Source organism: Argentina silus (assembly GCF_951799395.1).
Source record: "Argentina silus genome assembly, chromosome: 11".
Taxonomy (NCBI): domain Eukaryota; kingdom Metazoa; phylum Chordata; class Actinopteri; order Argentiniformes; family Argentinidae; genus Argentina; species Argentina silus.
The window spans coordinates 6,238,501-6,256,704 of NC_139665.1; the positions used below are offsets into that span (position 1 = coordinate 6,238,501).

The following is an 18,204-nucleotide window of genomic DNA, read 5'->3' on the forward strand; positions in this document are numbered from 1 at the left end:
ACCGAATCAAACTCATCAATACCCAAATGACAAGAGATCAGATGTTTACATTTCTTTGATTCACGTGCTTCAAAGTCATTAGCCTTTGAACCAAATTATTCCTACGATCTTTAATGACGAAGCTGGACTGTTTGAAGGGTATAGCTTCAAAAAGGTTTCCCTAATGGTCCCTACAAAGGAAATGCAAATTGCATAATCATGGAGGGACACATCTTAATCGTATCTGTGAAGTGCTATGGATAAGTATAAAACCTTGGCTTCAGCATATGAGACTGCACATTTGAGAGAGGGCAGTGGTCATCTTCGGAGAGGTGCGGTGACTAATTATAACAGACTTGTGTTTAAGAGGGAATTTCGGATCTCAAAGCATGTCTACGACCAAAATCTCAAACTTCAGCATCGATCACATTTTAGGAAATGAAATGGGTCCCTCCAATACAACAGAGGATTTATCTTCGCCAAATGTGGGATGTTTTTCTAGGTCTGGGATCTTTTTCCAAGGACCCCCGAATGAACTGAACGAAAACTGGAATTTTCATACGCCTAGGCCTCTGTTCACCGCCAACGTGCCACAGGTTCCGACCCTCCATAGTCTGGGTTATAGTGGCAGTGACCTCGGATATGGATCATTTCATCATCATCATCCGGATTTCAACCTGTATCCTGGAGCTCAGTACAGAGGTTTCAACGATGAAAGAGGTGAGACTAAAATATTAGGCCTACATTGTATCATGTATACTCATTGTGTCAACTGTAGGCTTGGCTCATGTGGTTAACATTTTATCAGAGCTCTGTTAGTGCTACATTTTCTTGTGATTTTAGGCATACTTTTGAAACAATTGTTAAACTCAATAGTTTTTTCTTTCAGGGACTCAGCCACAGTGCAGTTACCTGGGGCAGGTATCGAACCAGAGACATAGAGGTAGAATACGCACTGTCTTCACCGACAGTCAGACCAAACAGCTGGAACACCTCTTCCAGATAACGGACTACCCCGCCGTGGACGCACGGGCAGAGCTGGCGCGCAACTCCGGTCTCATGGAGGAAACCATTAGGGTAAGAGAACGGTCCTTAACATGGATACATTTGATATGCTGCCATTGACTTGATACATCGCCCAGAACGTTTTATGATCTAACATGTATTTCTCTCTCTCTCTCTCAGGTATGGTTCAAGAACCGTCGTGCTCGTAGGAAGAGACAGAAGACCAAGGCCAAGTGTCCGGAGTGGTCGAGGCGGGAGGTCAGGGACGGGCCCACGGCCTACAACAGTACTGTTCACCAGGAGAATGTCTTCTCAGGATTCTGCTGATGATAACAACAACAACTTAGCTTTGTTTAAGCATTTTTTTTTACAGCCTATTATTTATTTTGACTACTTGCGTTTGTAAAGACAAAACTCTAGGCCTAATAAATTGCACCTTTAACCAATGAAATGTCAGTGTGTTATCTGTCCCTCTATAGGCCTATATAGCCTACATTTATTTGAAAGTCCTATGCAAACAAACAAACAAGTGACAGAAAAAGTAGAAAACAACATCAAATTTTATTATATTCATAGTCAGAGGAGTTGTTTTAATGAGAAGCATTTTCATGCTGAGATACACAGTTGGAAACTACCAGAAAATACATGCATGCAATGAATATTATTCATGACACCAGTACTAAATCCAACATTATAGTCCCAACCGAAAACCCTCTCATTATACAGTAGTTAAAACATAAGAGTGAACTTAAGGATAGAATAACTTGGGTACCTGTTTTGGGACACAGACATTCACACTACAAAAAATGGAAAATAAAAGTACACTTCGTGAAATTATCAAAATGTATTCCAAGAGGCAAAATAAAACTGTCAAACAAACGGCATGTTTATGAAGACAACATTGTTGAGATCAAGTATTTAGAATAACAGCATATATTTATAGAATGACAAGACACCACTTAATAAGATGATCTCAAATGCCATAATATCCTTGAATTAATAAACATTTTTTTTTTAAGATAAGACACAAGAATAGAGAGAGGCCTACCTGTAGTTGTGTTAGTGGTACAGGGGATAAGAAAGTGATACACAAGTGACATCTACTGGCATACCATGATCAACATTGTACAGTAGTCAGAATACCTAGTGATTTTCAACATAGGCTCTACCAGTGTAACAACCAGGAAATATATAAACAAACACATTTCTACCATGACTTTGGTCCATCTTAACTTCAAACAATCCTGTGGTGAAGTATGGTGATGAACTATGTTACACACTACACATTTCTAGTGACATGTTTCCAGCATAAGTGGCAAAGGGGAGGCATGGCGATGTATTCTTACTGATCATCAAGCAATTTAGTATGGTGAGGGGATGACATTTAGAGGCGTCTTTGACACTGTATAATCTGAGCAATGTAACAATGAATGCTTACTAAGAAATCTCTCTTAACAACACCAAAGCAAAACAATATGCAATATGTGTTGATACGGTGAACAAAATAAGTAGAATAGAAAGGACAAAATGACATGACAATTGGAACAGCTTCTTAAGTATTCCCTCGCGTAAATTTGAGCCTTTTCGGCAAGGCGACTCAAACTGGACGACTCCCCTTTAATACAGTTAAATTCAGATCGAAGGCAATTCCCTCATATTATCCTTGTTGTTCAGTGACGCTCAGACAGACCTAGTCATAACCCCACAGCAGCAACATCAAACACTACCACACAAATCTGTAGCAAATGTTGCATCCAGTACCACGTTGTATGTGGCAGATTAAGCTCAGAAAAACAACAGTGCAAAAATAGACACGTCCTGATATTAAGAGATCCACTTTTTTTCTTATTTTTTTTGCTGTACCATGGTGCTGTTAATATGTTCACGACGGTGTAGAGAGTGCAGGAGCGAGACCAGGTGTTTTTCTCCCCCTCATGGTGTGCTTACATACAGTAGTGTTGAGTCAACGATGACACTATCTATATCCACATAGTTAGGTACACAGATTATATATTGCTGTTTAGATGCACATACTCATAGATTTTGACATTTAGCACACACAAGTTTAGACAGTCAGATCTTATTTTTTTCTAATGCTCACATTCACAAAATCTAAAGTAGAGAGAGAGAGAGAGAGAGAGAGAGAGAGAGAGAGAGAGAGAAGGGAAGCCAACGCAGGGGCGCAAACTGTGGTAGCACTAGGCTAGCAGGTGTTCTCTGTCGTTAAGACTGTGATTGATAAGGTTACTAACTAAGAACCTTGACATGAGGAGGAGGGCGATGGTTGGTGTCCAGTAGTACCTCTAACAAGGATACTGTCTCGTAGACGTTTACATTTCTCCAGACAACTTTTGTAAAAAGGCTTTTTAAAAGTGGGCAAATGAATCTCTGCTAACACAAATGTCAAATGTAAAGTTAAGTGAATGCTACTTCATGCTACACAATAAAGACAACAGATAGCCATGTACTCTAAGTAGGTGGGTTCCCCTTCTATTGCATTACATTACATAACTTTTTGGGGTTATTAGCTCTTTTGGTTGACATAACTTGGATTTTGTCATGCCCCATCACATAATGTGTACTTGGACATTTGTTATGATGAACATTGAGATGAACTGTTCAAAGCGCAATAAACACATAGGAACAATGGATCTAAATGCGTGACCCAGTTACAGAAAATCTATGTGTCTTATCTGAATACACATGTATGTCCTTCATTATTGACTCTTGCAGTAGCTGGGACATATTAGCTTACATTTTAATAAACACAATTTAGGCAATATATATATTACCTAATTTTCAGTAATATAGGTTAAATAGTATTAGACTGGGGTCTGTCTTAGAGCATTAGGAGACCAAGAACCTCATTCTTTTCACTTTTCACTTGGTCGCCCATGAAGAGTTGGGTAGTAAGATGAAGCAGCAGCACAAATTAAAGTTTAGCAGCATGTAGCCTTTAGCCGTTTGAATGTTGCTCTAATGGAGGGACCATTAGCATAAGAAGCCGTCTGACTGGTCAAAGCATTTTGGCAACTCCTGACAGGGGGTAATAACAGCTATTAACACCAAAAAAGGAAAACCAAAGGGTTTTAAATGTACAATTACGATATCTATTAGAGAATTGCTTTTGTGGGGTTTGTGCCTCAGATTCAGAGTTACGGTTATATTTGTCGCATTATTAGTGTTACAAACGGAATGCAGGACGTTAGTTAAGATACAAGGCACTAGGTTTTGCTATAGGACTGCGATCAAAAGGGGGTCTGGGGGTGGAGGGGGCGGGGGCGGGGGCGGGGTGGTTCACTACTGTAAGTCCGACAACAGTCTGGTTAGGTTCTCAGAGAAAAGCACAAATGAAAGATGGACATTAAGAGGAAGAGAGCGGTAGATCTTTTGGAGGAGGAGGAGGAGGAGGAGGAGGAGGAGGAGGAGGAGGAATGGTGTGGTTAGGACTGCATCTCTGCACGCAGCATCCAGGGAAACCAGCAGCAGAACAGCAACCTTCGGAAGAGGAGAGGGGGTCATGTCAAAGAACACATATTACACTTTATATTACATTTGCAACATCATACCTGCACGGTAATGATATGATTACGCTGTTACATGTTGTTACTTTGTTATTTGTCATGTTTTGAAGTATGTAAGTACTAACTAATTACCAAATGACTATGTTATAACATGTTGAACTTTAAGTAAAATGTGATTAAGTTTGAGTTTTTTTTTTCTAATGGATCGTCTCAGAGATGATGGAAAGGGGGAGCGGGTACCTGGATATAGAGCTCTCAGACGTGATGTCCTTGGGTGACCTCACCGCGTTGAAGTTACGTTTTGGCTGGGACACTGGAGTAAACGAATAATGGGAACTATGTTATAAAGAATGCTTATGTGGAGGGTAAAAGGTAAACAAATCAAATCAAATTTTAATAGTCATTTACACAATATACAGGATACCATGTAATTAAATGCTTTAGGGTAAGCAACTCAACAACGGAACTCAACAGCAGAACAATCAAACAGTATCAATATAAATTTGCAGCAATGTCATAATAATACGTGGGAAAATGAGGGAACAATAATAATAGCAAAACAATGGCAATAGCATAATGTGTAAAGTGTCCCTGATAGCAGCTAGTGTCCCAAATAGCCCAAACAACAACCACAAACACACGGTGTGGTGCGCTTACTCAAACGCCAGGATTTGACCTCAGATACTTACTAGTGACTTGATGGACTTTCTTCACCATTGTACCATCAACGCTCTGGCCGTCCTTCGGTCCGCCGATTCTGAGAGATCGTTAACAACGGTTAGTTATTGGGCAGAGTGCAGGAACCTTCAGTGCCGGCACACACTCCATTTCTGCTATAGCTAATGTATTCATATGAAATGCAACTGCCAGTCAGTATGAAACTTAACTATCACACATTCTTTAAAAGACAACAGGGATGGAGAGGTCGAGTTGTTCTGTCTAGCAGCCTGTCTGGCAATGACTGACTTGCGTAGTTACTGTGTACACACACAGTCATTTAAAAATTCCTGCTGGGACTATATATACTGAAATTTATGCACTCACTGCAATGTAAGTCGCTTTGGATAAAAACGTCAGCTAAATGGCATAAAAATGGCATGTATATAAAAATAAAAGTCTTACCTCTGGACACGAGATGGGGGTGCAAAGACGCCGTACTTGGGCAGGCAGTTAAAGTAGCGGACACCAAAGACTGACCCGTCATGCTTCCCTGTAGGCTGCTCCAGCTCCACACCGAACCAGTAACCTGGACACACACGCACGCACGCACGCACGCACGCACGCACGCACGCACGCACGCACGCACGCACACACGCACGCACACACACACACACACACACACACAAATCCACAAATCCACATTAATTGTTACAGTTACAAGAACTCAATATTCATCTCACACAACTGCTTAGATATTTTCGATGGTTACAGCTGAAGGGTTAGTTAAAATGGGTAATAATTTCATTCAGAAATCAAAAGGTCTCTGGCTTTTCTCAGCAGTTGAAACATTTATAGGAAAACATTTAACAGATTACACAGCGAACGCACCTGGGGCAAAGTCTGTCTTGCCGTAGAAGCGTATAATGCCCTGTTTCTGCCCAGCAACCAGCACCTGGTCTCCCAGTTCCACCTTCACGCCGTCTGGGTCCAGACTGGCCATGGACAATGACTTCTTTCTCAGAGCTACAGGGGAAAGACACCCACAGACATGTCTATTATAACATCCACTGGTCAGGGCTCCCTTCAAAAGACACTTTGGTAACACTTGATGGTTCATTTCTTTTGGTCTTGTTCCTGTTTTTCCTGGATTTGGCACTGTTGTAAAACCATCCAATGATCAAAACCATCATTGATTACAGTTGCCATTGGCCACCCTCAGCTCACTCTAATGGAAGCATTAGGGACTTTAAGTAATAATAATAATAATAATAATAATAATAATAATGTTATGGCACATGATAGGGGAGACTCTGTTACCTTTCTCTCTCTCCTTCTCCTTCTTCTCTTTCTTGTTCTTTCCTGTGACACGGGAGAAGTCCATGCGGGGTGTCTTGGGGGTAGAGGTGACGGAGGAGGGGGTCTGCTCGGTGGCTTTGGCGATTTTCGACACGGGAGCAAAGATCCCTTTAGGACAAACAAGGATTGATCAGAAACTGCTTTAAAATACCTGGAAGCTCAAAACAAACTGACAGATGGTTTAAAAAAAGATTTCATGTGAACATGTGAACATGTCACATGACATTACCCAGCTTGGGGGGGCAGATGAAATAGCGAACTCCACCCACGCTCCCGTCGTTCTTGCCCTCGGGCTCGTCCAGCTCCACGCCCACCCACTGGCCGCTGGCGAACTCTGTCGTCCCGCAGAAGCGCAGGGTACCCATCTGCGGAGGAGAGGAGCATGTTTAAAGCTGCGGTTCGTCATCAGTCCATTCTCTAACTCTGTCACTGCCTCTGTTTGTATCTAAGACAACGGTTGGACTTTGTGTGAAGTCATCTTGCTTGGGAGCTTTGAAAGTGGCTTGTCAAACATGTGAGTTTAGTAAATAGTTCAATGAATAGGATAAAATGAATAGGCCGCTGTATCTCCGCTCCAGGTACGCTGCATGAATTTAGAGGGGTGTCAATCGCTATTGGCCAACAGAACTGGAACAGACGTATCTGAAAAATGTGTGGGTAGAGACTAGAAATCGTGTAACTATCTCAGTAACAATGGAAAAAATAAATCTAATTTTGCAGCCGTGAGACGGATGTTAAAAAGCTGTTATCCTGCCTTTTCGTGAGTTGAATTGGTTAATAGGGCCCAGAGTGCCATGAATACAGACTTTTATTCTATGATAGCTACATATTGATTACGGTGTTTAGTGCTATTTGCATGTAAAATAGTTGAAAAATGCTTCTTTAAGACCTGGGTCGAAAACAATTTAAGACACATTCAGATACTTGGGGTGCGGTTGATTTAGCTTGCTTGACACACAGGGTAGGCATCGTTCTGAGATGATTCCAATAGTGCCACTGCACCGGGTAAGTTAAATCAAGCATACCTCAAGTATTTCAAATACTTTTCCACCCAGGTCTGCGTATCAGGAGGACACCATACGCGTGTGCACGAGCACGCACACGCACACACACACACGCACACACACACACACACACACACACACACACACACACACACACACACACACACACACACACACACACACACACACACAATTCACACCACAGCCCCTCAACCTGGAGGATGAGTAGAAGAGTCTACTCCTCCCTGGACTAGGGCAGCAGAGGGATGAGCTGTTTCATACTGGACTGCCAATATGTGAATGAAAAGTGTCAGTGACCTCATCAGAAATATAAATCCTAAATGTAAACATAGCCACACAGAAGAGCTATGGTGAGTAGAGTACTTGTGGTTAAGTTGTGGTCAGAAGGAAATAATGCTTGAACATATTCATAGGACGCCACATCTACTATGAATGCGGTCAATCACGTGAACATTAAAACATAGTTACATGAAATGAGCACATGAGCACCGTAAGGTATCCTCGGCAGCTGAATCATATTGAGTGTTAGAAATACCAGACAACGACAGGGGTTCAACCCATTGCAGATAGCAGCTTTCAGAAGTGTGTTAGATCTGCACAGCAGTCTGTTCCCGAATGGAGGGAGATGTATCTGGGGAGTCCTCAAGCACATACTCCAGAGACCCTGCTGTACACATCAATGACCTGCGGAACACCGCAGTGCAGAAAGCTGCTATCTGTGACGGACTGAATCCCTGCATTAAGGAGGGCTTACAGTGCAAGTGAGTTATCTGGAGAGTGTTTCTACTGTAGTCACAGTTAGATGGACACACAGGCCGATGTCTACCCACCTGCTTCAGAGATGAGATGACATCACTGCTGGGTGTTTTGGGAAGCTATACATTTGACACAAGTGGGAACACATGTTTGCTGGGATTCAGTGTTCTCACACTGACACAACACTGAATACAACAGGTGGCATTATGGCCTCATACTGGTCTTAAGAAAGGCCAGGATCAACGGTTTTCATCACAGAGATCATCATCAAATAACTGGTGGTAATAAAATAGCGTACTTATAATTCTGTGGTTGTCATGCACACAAACGTGCACATAAAAGGAAGCAGTTTAGCTGCTCTTTTAGGGCTCCGATTTCTCCTCTCTATGTACACCCCTATCCCCCCCCCCCGCACACACACACACACACACATACAGTATTTCGCCTCCCTGTCTCTTCTATCCCTGTCTCCTCTATCCTCCCCCCCCCCTTTGGTCCAGGCCCTACCTTCATGTCGTCCAGCAGCACGCGGTCGCCCAGCTTCAGCCCCAGGGAGGTGAGCATCAGGTTCCCAGGGATGTTGTCATAATTGGGCAGGGTGGCGCGGGGCAGGTTGCAGCTGAGGGGCACCGAGTCCAGCAGCAGCTGCTTCATCTCCTTGGCCACCATGGCCGCCTCTGCCTTGTCCAGGCTCATGTCCATGGGGTCAGGTACCACGTCGGCCGGCCCCTGGCCCTTATCGTTCTAGACGAGGGAAGGAGTGGGGAGGTGAAGTGGGGTGAGAGAGAGACACACAGGCGGTGAGTATCAGAGATGAGCACAGTGGTTTACGCTGTGACCCCTGACATCATAATGGGGCGGTAGGTAGCCTAGAGGTTAGAGAGGCCGGCCAGCAATCGGTAAGGTTGCTGGTTTGATCCCAACCTCAGGAGGGAGCTGGATGTGAGCTGGTGACTGGAGGGTTTCTGGCATCATTTCTAAGGTGCCTACCACTGCTGTTGTGCCTTTGAGCAAGGCACTTAACCCCTAACTCCTCCAGGGGCGCTGACTATGGTTGGCCAACCCTGTACTCTTGAGCTCTGTGGGGGGGGTGCAGAAAATACCATATTCCAAACAGATGATTGATTGGCAAATAAAATGTTGTTTGTTTGTATGATTTTTGTTTTTGTTTTTATTTGTGTCTACAGTAACCTAGAGAAATAGACTGACTAAACTGGAGAGTTGTAGACAGTGATACTCCTACCCTGACGGTGGGGTTGGCTCCGTGCTCCAGCAGACACTTGACTGAGCCCAGACACAGGTTGGAGGCAGCGATGTGCAGGGCTGTGCCATGGTGGAAATCACTGCAGGTGGAGTTCAGCACTGTGGACACAACGGAATCAGATTTACAGTAATACATAAGTCAAGTCATCATCATATAGTGCCCTCCATAGGTATTGGAAAGAGGAAGCGTTTTGTCTTCTTTTAGCTCTTTGGATTTGAAATCAAACAATTACTATGAGGTTAAAGTAGAGATTCTAAGATTTAATTCAATGGGTTTTTTTCAGATTGGGTACATCATTTAGAAAGTAAACATACTCCCCCTATTTCAGGGTTCCAAAAGTATTGGAAAAACAAATCATATAATACCCAAATAAAATACAATCCTTTGCATGCAATAGCTGCCTGAAGTCTACAATCCATTGACCCCACCAGACACTGGGTATCTTCTCTGGTGATGCTCTGCCAGGCCTGTACTGCATCCATCTTCAGTTATTGTTTGTTTTGAGGTCTTTATGCCTAAAATCTTGGATTTAAATTTGAAGATTGACTTGGCCACTTAAGAACGTTCCGCTTTTTGGCCCTGAAAAACTCCCTAGTTGCTACCACAGTATGTTTGGTGTCATTGTCTTACTGTATGATGAAGCGCCATCCAATGAGGCATTAGCTTATACTCGAGTAGACAAGATGTTTCTGTACACTTCAGAATACATTCTGCTGCTGCTGTCAGCAGTAACATCATCCATGTAAGATTTAGACTGGAAACAGGCTAATCAGGCCAACCATTTGGAACCTAACCCTAACCCTGTGACTGTGAGTGATCAAGTTAAGTGTGACAAGAACTATCAAACCAATAAACATACAGATTGGTATGACATGGAGATGTTAATGCTTTGTCTACTGCTTCAGACTGGCTGACATATAAAAGGGTAAAACACTACAAGAGCTGATGGAAAACTCAGTTCTTGGCTCAGACCACAAGGCTGGACCCAGGGGACAGACTTCCTCTGCTGCCTGATAGTCAAATATCTACTTTCTAATTGCCCAGCTGCATTCTCCAGTCTATATTCAATAGTAACCAGTAGATTGTCTTGGGACTCGACTTGAGACAAAATGCCCTAATCACTGGTCAGTGTAGTGGAGAGATGAGAAATCAATGGTAGGGTTAATGAAATGTCCTTGGATCAATGGTAGGAGGGGCTGGGCAGCGCTGGTTTATCCATAGTGGGATGGGAAGGCCTCAGAGATACCTATGGCTTGTCATAAGGCTACAGGAGCATGACGCTAATTGTGTCTTAAAAGCTGCGGAAGTGTGTGTGTGTGTGTGTGTGTGTGTGTGCATGTGTGTGTGTGTGTGCGTGTGCAAATGAGTGAGTGAGAGTGTGCGTGTGGGAAGCAGGGTTTGCACTTTTGGGACACAGGTTCCGGTAGACCCACTAGCGTTGTTGCTCCTCACCTTTAGGTTTGGAGGCCTTGAGGAGGACGCGGATCAGCTCCGGTACGTCGAAGTAGGCTGCGTAGTGCAGGGCGTTCATGTTGGTCCAGCGGCTACGCAGACTCACGTCAGCGCCCAGGGTGATGAGCTGGTGGGACAGCCTGAGGGCAGAGGCGGGGTCCCCTGGAGGGGGGAAAGCAAACAAAGAGGACAACATCCTGTAAGTGTGGGGTTGGGGGTCGAATCCATTTAAATCCATCAATTTCTTTTTAAAAACATGTTTTTTTAGGGCGTTTCTGCTTTATTGAGATAGAGACAGTAGATTGGCAAGAGAGAGGATGGATGACATGCAAGATACGTCAAGAGTCAGAATCGAACCAAGAACCTTGCATTAGTGTGCTACGCCACCAAGCGCCATAAATCCATCAATTTCAATTGGGAAGTGAATTGAAGTTGAGAAGAATTGAGAAGGTGGCATTTCACTTCCTGAGTGGACAGAAATGAAATGGAATCGAGGCTATTTTTTATCTTGTGATTACAGCCAGAAAAGTCATCGTGTTCTCATTAATGTTCAATGAGGATCCGCTCAGACTGGAATCAGTTGGAATGAAGGTTGAGTGCAGGTTAATGAGAGTCTCACCCACGGAATGATAAGAACAATAATATTGAATGTAATATGATATCTGTGGTCTCACCGACTCCATGCGCCCCTGCTTTGCAGCTGTAGTGGAGCAGCGTCATGTCTGTCAGTCCGTCACGGTCGTTGACATGACAACCACGCTTCAAGATCTGTAAGAGGAGACGAGGACAGTTTAGTGGATTGAGAGAGAGAGAAAGAGACTAAGAGAGAGAGAGAGAGAGAGAGAGAGAGAGAGAGAGAAAGAGACTAAGAGAGAGAGAGAGAGAGAGAGAGAGAGAGAGAGAGAGAGGGGGCAAGACAGAGGAGAGTGGGTTGAGACATGTACAGAGAGGTTTGCAACCCCCATGCTAGCGTATATATATATATATACATATAAAATGTAAAATAATATTGTTCATTGCTGAAGTATGGTGGAGACATGCCAGCGTAAGCAAAGTGACTGAACTGCAGCACATAGAGTTGTTATGGCTGGTGTTGTTTTCACCGCTAGATGTGCTTTGCCTTGCAAAAAGCGGGACACCGCAATTGTAGTTATTCACATTACTGGAGTTTTAAGCACAATTACAAACTGTAAGAGAATAATATCACAATAATGTTCCTATGACGATATTCAATATATCGGATATCGGCCTATCAGCTGTCTTCATTGCTAACTATGAACCCTTCAGCCAGCCGGTCCCGGTACCACAGCCCCTCAGTAGGACAGCAGCCTAACCCTCTCTATCCCATAATCTCTCATGGATGTTTCCTGTGTGGCCCTATAAGCAGGATGAGCCATTGACACCCAATTAGCACAGATGACACCAGATATATCTAATGACGGGGAAGGTGAGAGCTGCGTCCTGATGAGTCATGAATCAGTCCCTCTTCATTTCCACAGCGTGGCACTTCTTCACAGAGGCACCTCTGTTGAAAATACTCTGAAGTTAAATGAATGGAAAATCAGTGTGTTAAATGTCTGTTTGGTTTGAATGTCCATCGGTAAGAGCGCATTTGTCATCCGCTGTCGAGTGATGGATCCTAGTCTGTGTCAAGGGAATGGCTATACGGCCTAAATCAATAACTGACATGAAAGAATGTCACATAGTTCATGTGGGTCAGTGTTTGTAATTGATTCAGCAAATGTGCAATGTGTTATAAGTGGTTTGAAGAAAAATCTCATGAAATGATCCCAAGGCAACATTTATGTAGCTAATAAAGCTTTATCCTCTTAGGTTGTAGTGCTGGCTTACTCAATAAGCAGACTCCCTGCCGGACCTTCACCGGATTTTGTCCAGACTTAACACAATCTTGAAAAGAACTCAAACTCCCCTAAACGAGCTCCGCTCAAGCCAGCTTTGACAGTTAACCATCGAGTGACAAGTAGAAAAGGATCCATACCGAAGAAGACGACTACCACAGGGTAGCTCATTATTGGCTGGTGTCAATCACAGGTGACAACACAAGCTCTCTCTCTCTCTCCTCCAACGGCCTGCTCATTCAGAGACACAGAGACAGGTCTATTCAGTGCAACTCCATGTACCTAACTCGACACTAACTCTAACTCTCACGGGGGCTTAGTGCATACCATACTTTCACATTTGACCAGGAATTCCAATTCCAATGATTCAATCCTTTAAATGTCACATGAGCCTGGTGTAAAATGATTTATACATGCCATTTAGCTGACGCTTTTATCCAAAGCGACTTACGTTGCAGTGAGTGCGTACATTTCAGTATATATGGTCCCAGCAGGAATCAAACCCACGACCTAAGCGTTGTTAGCACCATGCTCTACCAACTGAGCCACAGAGGACCACATTTGGGGGTTAGCACCTTTTTGGTGGGAATTTGTACACAAAGCTTAGGGGGCTGTGTACACTGCTTTTTTTCTTTTTTTTTTAAGTGATTGAGCCTTGAATATCTTAATTTTCTATGGTCCAGTGCAGGTATTCACTCAGGTATTAATTCAACGAGGCGTGCTCGTACTAAGCTGGAACAATTACCCCTGGACTGCATTTGAGTTGAATTACTGTACATCTACTTTATTTCAATACAGTCCAGAACTGGTGAGCTTACTTTAAAACAGAGCCCACAGTTCTAGACACTCTCAACATTTCAAAGACAAGCAGTAGCCTGCTTGCCTAAGAGCAGGGGTGCTTTACTGAGGTAGTGGAGTGGAATGACTGGAGTCATTCTCTGGCCATACTGGATCTGAAGGGCTGGCCTGGTTTGGTGTGCATCTTAGTCCAGAACCCGTCCAGGTAATGGAAAGGCCTTATTATCTCTGCCATCTATCACAGGCATGATGCCGTCTCTGGGGACAACCAGGGACTGAGGCTGACCTCAGGATCAATCCTGACAATAACATCAGCATTGGTGGGAGGCTGACAAAAAGAGTGTGTGTGAGTGAGTGAGTGAGAGAGAGAGAGAGAAAGAGAGAGAGAGAGAGAGAGAGAGAGAGAGAGAGAGCTGTGGGTGGGTGTGAGTGCGCATGTGTGTGTGTGTTTGTGTATCTTTATGGGACAGACCTTCCCTTATTCCCAAACAAGGTGGCAAATTAAACAAGAAGGGCGTCAAAGTCTTTTTGTATTCCTTATTCACTCCTCACTATCGCCTTTCTGGCAGGCAAACCCCTGCTCCCACGGTCACATGTCAGTCATTGTTGGTCCTTCAAGCCTGCCTCCATTTTATAAACATAGACATAAACATAAAGGGTGCTTTCCACAGATTAGGACACAGATTAGGTCAATAATACATCGAATTTATACAGCGCTTTTCTAAGACCCAAAGACGCTTTACGATAGAAGTGAACAGGCCAATTTGTAACTCATGTCTCCAAATGAAACATAAACAATACGTGAATCAATGAAAGCATCGGTTTGCATCAACTTATTCTCATTAGGGAAGCCAATAATCATTGGGGAACCCTACTTTATGTCCTGGACTAAAATGCACTTCAATAGAGACTCTGTGGAGAGTGCAGTGTCCAAGAAACTAGCCCTAGAAGTGGTATGACTTTCCTCTGTTACCAAAGAGCAAGAGTTTCTGGTTGAAACAAGGTTACCGTTGGAGGAGAGAGAGAGAGAGCTTGTGTTGTCACCCGTGAAGAAGTGTGTTATCTCCTACAGGACAGTGACCAAAAATAACAAAGTACCTCTGCTGGGTCCGACCAGTACCAACCCACAGGAGTCCGGCACAGCAAGCACTAAGAAGAACAACACAATAGCACCACCCTGTTTCCAGGGATCAGGAAACTCGATTCTTCTGCCCAGTTTCGTTGGCAGTGCTCCGTAAGCACGAGAACAAGCTGAGCACAGATCCATGGATTTCTCTTCCCCTGCTGCAACTGCACCATGTGGTGACAGGGAGGGTCGCATGCGGCTGTTGAAAAGCTGACTACACACTGTAAAGGATTCAACTACGTTTTGGTATGTGTACAAATAAAGTCAGTGTTTAAAAACATTGACTGTTTGCCATGTTTTCTTATACTGATGACTGTTGACTGTTCCTGAAGGATTTCTGGTTCATAGTACCCTATCTAATACTGTATAACTGTTTTAATACATAGTACCCTATCTAATACTGTATAACTGAATACATATTACCCTATCTAATACTGTATAACTGAATACATATTACCCTATCTAATACTGTATAACTGAATACATATTACCCTATCTAATGCTGTCTAACTGAATACATATTACCCTATGTAATACTGTATAACTGAATACATATTACCCTATCTAATGCTGTCTAACTGTTGGTCATGTGTGGATGTGTCACTTCCATCTGGCCTATCAGAGGGCAAGGTGGCCCTATTACTACATTGCTTGTACAGTACATCCACAGGTGCATTTGGGAATGGGTGAGTCCCCCTAGACACTCACCTCGTTTCCAATAATGTCGATCTTGTGCTGGACCTGAGGGACCCATTGGCGGATGATGGCAAACAGCTCAGGGATCGTGGTACGCTGATCCAGCAGGATCTCCAGGCAAGCAGGGTCGTTGGGGTCAAAGAATGTGAACGCTGGAATGTTAGGGAATAAATATAAATAAATAAATGAGTTTCTTCCATCAACTCAGTGATAAATTTGCATCTCTATCTCTTTTTTTTTTTTTTTTTTTTTTTTTTTTTACAGCATAGTGACTAAATGTGAACAATTAAAAGGAGTGGTTTACTCAAAAGTCTTTTTGGAATATATTTCTCATCAGGTTACCATAAGTATGCTCCCAAAATGTCATTATTGATTTAAAATATATATATAAACATATACAGGTCTGTTCATTATCTTTCTATGAATCCTCGATATTGTTTTAATCAGGAAGTTGTCTGTACTTGGTGAAAGGGTATTTGAGGATAGAGGCAACAGTGCTGATGACCCAAAGCCCAGAACTCTGGGAGTTGAGATGGTAAGATAAACAAAAGGGCCTCCAGCCTGAGTACCTAGGACCCTAGGACTCACCATAGTCTTTGGGGAGCGGGGCCTGGGCGGAGGGGTGGACCATGGGCCTCTTCCGAGGCTCATGGACTGGGCTTTGGTACTCTGAGGCAGGCTGGGCCTCCTCCTCCATCTCACCAGTCTCCTCTTTAGTCATTCTGCTGGACGTTGCCGGCCTGGACACAAGATGGAGGAAAAACACATTTCTTTTGGAGGCACTTCAAGACAAACAGCTCCAATGATAGGTTCTTCAACATCGATGACCACAAACATGTCACAGTTCAGCTGTCATAGTTGGTCAGATTCTCTACCACTCATCCCCCAAAGTGTGCTCCCCATCATGGATTTAGAAGGAAAAGATTGATGTTAGACACATGTGGTGGAAGCCAATCCTAACACCAATCTAATACATTTAAGTCCATGAGGGGGAGTGAGCATTTTGGGGAGATGGTGGTGAATCTGAACCAATACTCTGTGACCAGCCCGAAGCTATGGGAAATAACTCCCTTTGAGAGGCTTGTTCCCATGGCAGCCTCTCTGGCAAGCCGACAGTGTCCTCCACACACACCCTCCTGAGGCAGACTCTATGTTTAGTTCTGGACTGTGGGGAACGTCAGCAGTGACTCACTGATATCTGCACTTACTGACAAGAGACAGGGTGGACTCCATCATACCATCTCAGTGAATGCTAATTATTAAGCTGCTAATAGGCTGAGCTCTATCATCCCTGTTGTTAATGCAGCAGATCTTGCACATTCATCCTGACTCTTAGGACTGTATGCATACTGTGTGCACAGCAGCACTTATATCTCACTTACTATATTGGACTTCCTGGATAAATAAAGGTTAAGCATAAGCAATATCTGGGGTGCTGAGCTGACTAAAACATCTGTGTAAAACCTATACTATTAGTATGTCACATTTCTTAATGTGCATACTTCCATGTTCCGAGCACGCAAATCTGAGCACTGAAGGTAGTTCCTGAGTCCAAACTCATGTGGAACGAAGCAACGATGAAAGTGTTCAGGACCCCTCCATTTGATCCAAAATGTTCCAGATTTCGAGCGGTATAATGTCATTTTCGTCGCTCTCGTCACTGATAATGTTAACGGACAGATACTCGTTATGTTGCTGTTAATGTTGCCATAGCCTGAGACTTTGAAAAATGATGAGTAGCTTTCTAAAGCCTTGATAGTAGTAGTAATGATAGCAGTATGGTAAGTAGGTGTGCTGTACTGCTGGCATGTGAAATTTTTATTTTGCTCCGTTATATATGTATACAATCACTCCGAGGATGGGAGTGCGGAGCAGGGGAGAATACATGATTGAGAAACACCTTCATGTAGTATCATGCACATACAACAAAATGGTCCCTTTGGCCTATTATATTAATATGGCCTTGACAGGACCTCCGATGTTCAAGCTCTGTCCTCTGTGGCAGACCCATGGGACTACACTTCCCCTTTCTAGACCGGCAAAACACACCTGGTTTCATATAATCAACTAATCATCCTGCCCTGTGATTATTTAAATCAGTTGGGCTCACATGATGGGGCAGAAATGTGCAGCCACCCAGGACTAGAGTAGAGAAATCCTCAACTAGGACCTTGGAAACCAAACTATGTGTTGATGAACATGGGACGAAATGCTTTAAAAGGCTAAATATTAAACATTCAACTAGCCACTATCAGTGCAGAGCTATCATAAAATCAAGCTTAGACGACATTGAACGGAAGGCACAGTGGAGATGGGAGTTGTTTTCTCTACATTCAAATGAGAACAAGTCTGTCATCAATGTCAAACTAATGATTCACTGGTCTTTCATGTCTCTGAAGGCTGTATCACGATGTACCTAAAACAGATCCGGCCCTGAAACTTATTACCCAGCAAAGTAATTTAATACACAGATGATATGTGAAAAACATATGTGAAAAGACCCTTGCGAAAGAGAGCTAGCAAGAGAGAGAGAGAGAGAGAGAGAGAGAGAGAGAGAAAGAGAGAGAGAGAGAGAGAGAGAGAGAGACCATCATTAAAAGCGTCTTATCCCATTCATCAGCTGTGCTATCTATCTACCAGTTCATTGTCACTTGCACTCAGGGGTCAAACAGGGAGTTGGGTAGAATACTGACTGTGATCTACA

The 18,204-nt window shown here is 43.4% G+C and overlaps 1 protein-coding gene across 1 annotated transcript; it reads right to left on the minus strand.

The window, feature by feature from the left end:
* Positions 1-4,427: 4,427 nt before the first annotated feature.
* clip3 (CAP-GLY domain containing linker protein 3) lies at positions 4,428-16,221 on the minus strand (the record flags this gene model as incomplete). Its single annotated transcript, XM_083680278.1, has 14 exons — positions 4,428-4,482; positions 4,749-4,821; positions 5,198-5,265; positions 5,631-5,754; positions 6,057-6,191; positions 6,486-6,632; positions 6,754-6,889; positions 8,380-8,424; positions 8,813-9,049; positions 9,549-9,667; positions 11,022-11,183; positions 11,696-11,789; positions 15,513-15,652; positions 16,089-16,221. 14 exons carry the CDS (start codon positions 16,219-16,221, stop codon positions 4,428-4,430), a joined length of 1,668 nt encoding a protein of 555 aa, XP_083536404.1.
* Between the last annotated feature and the right edge of the window lie 1,983 nt (positions 16,222-18,204).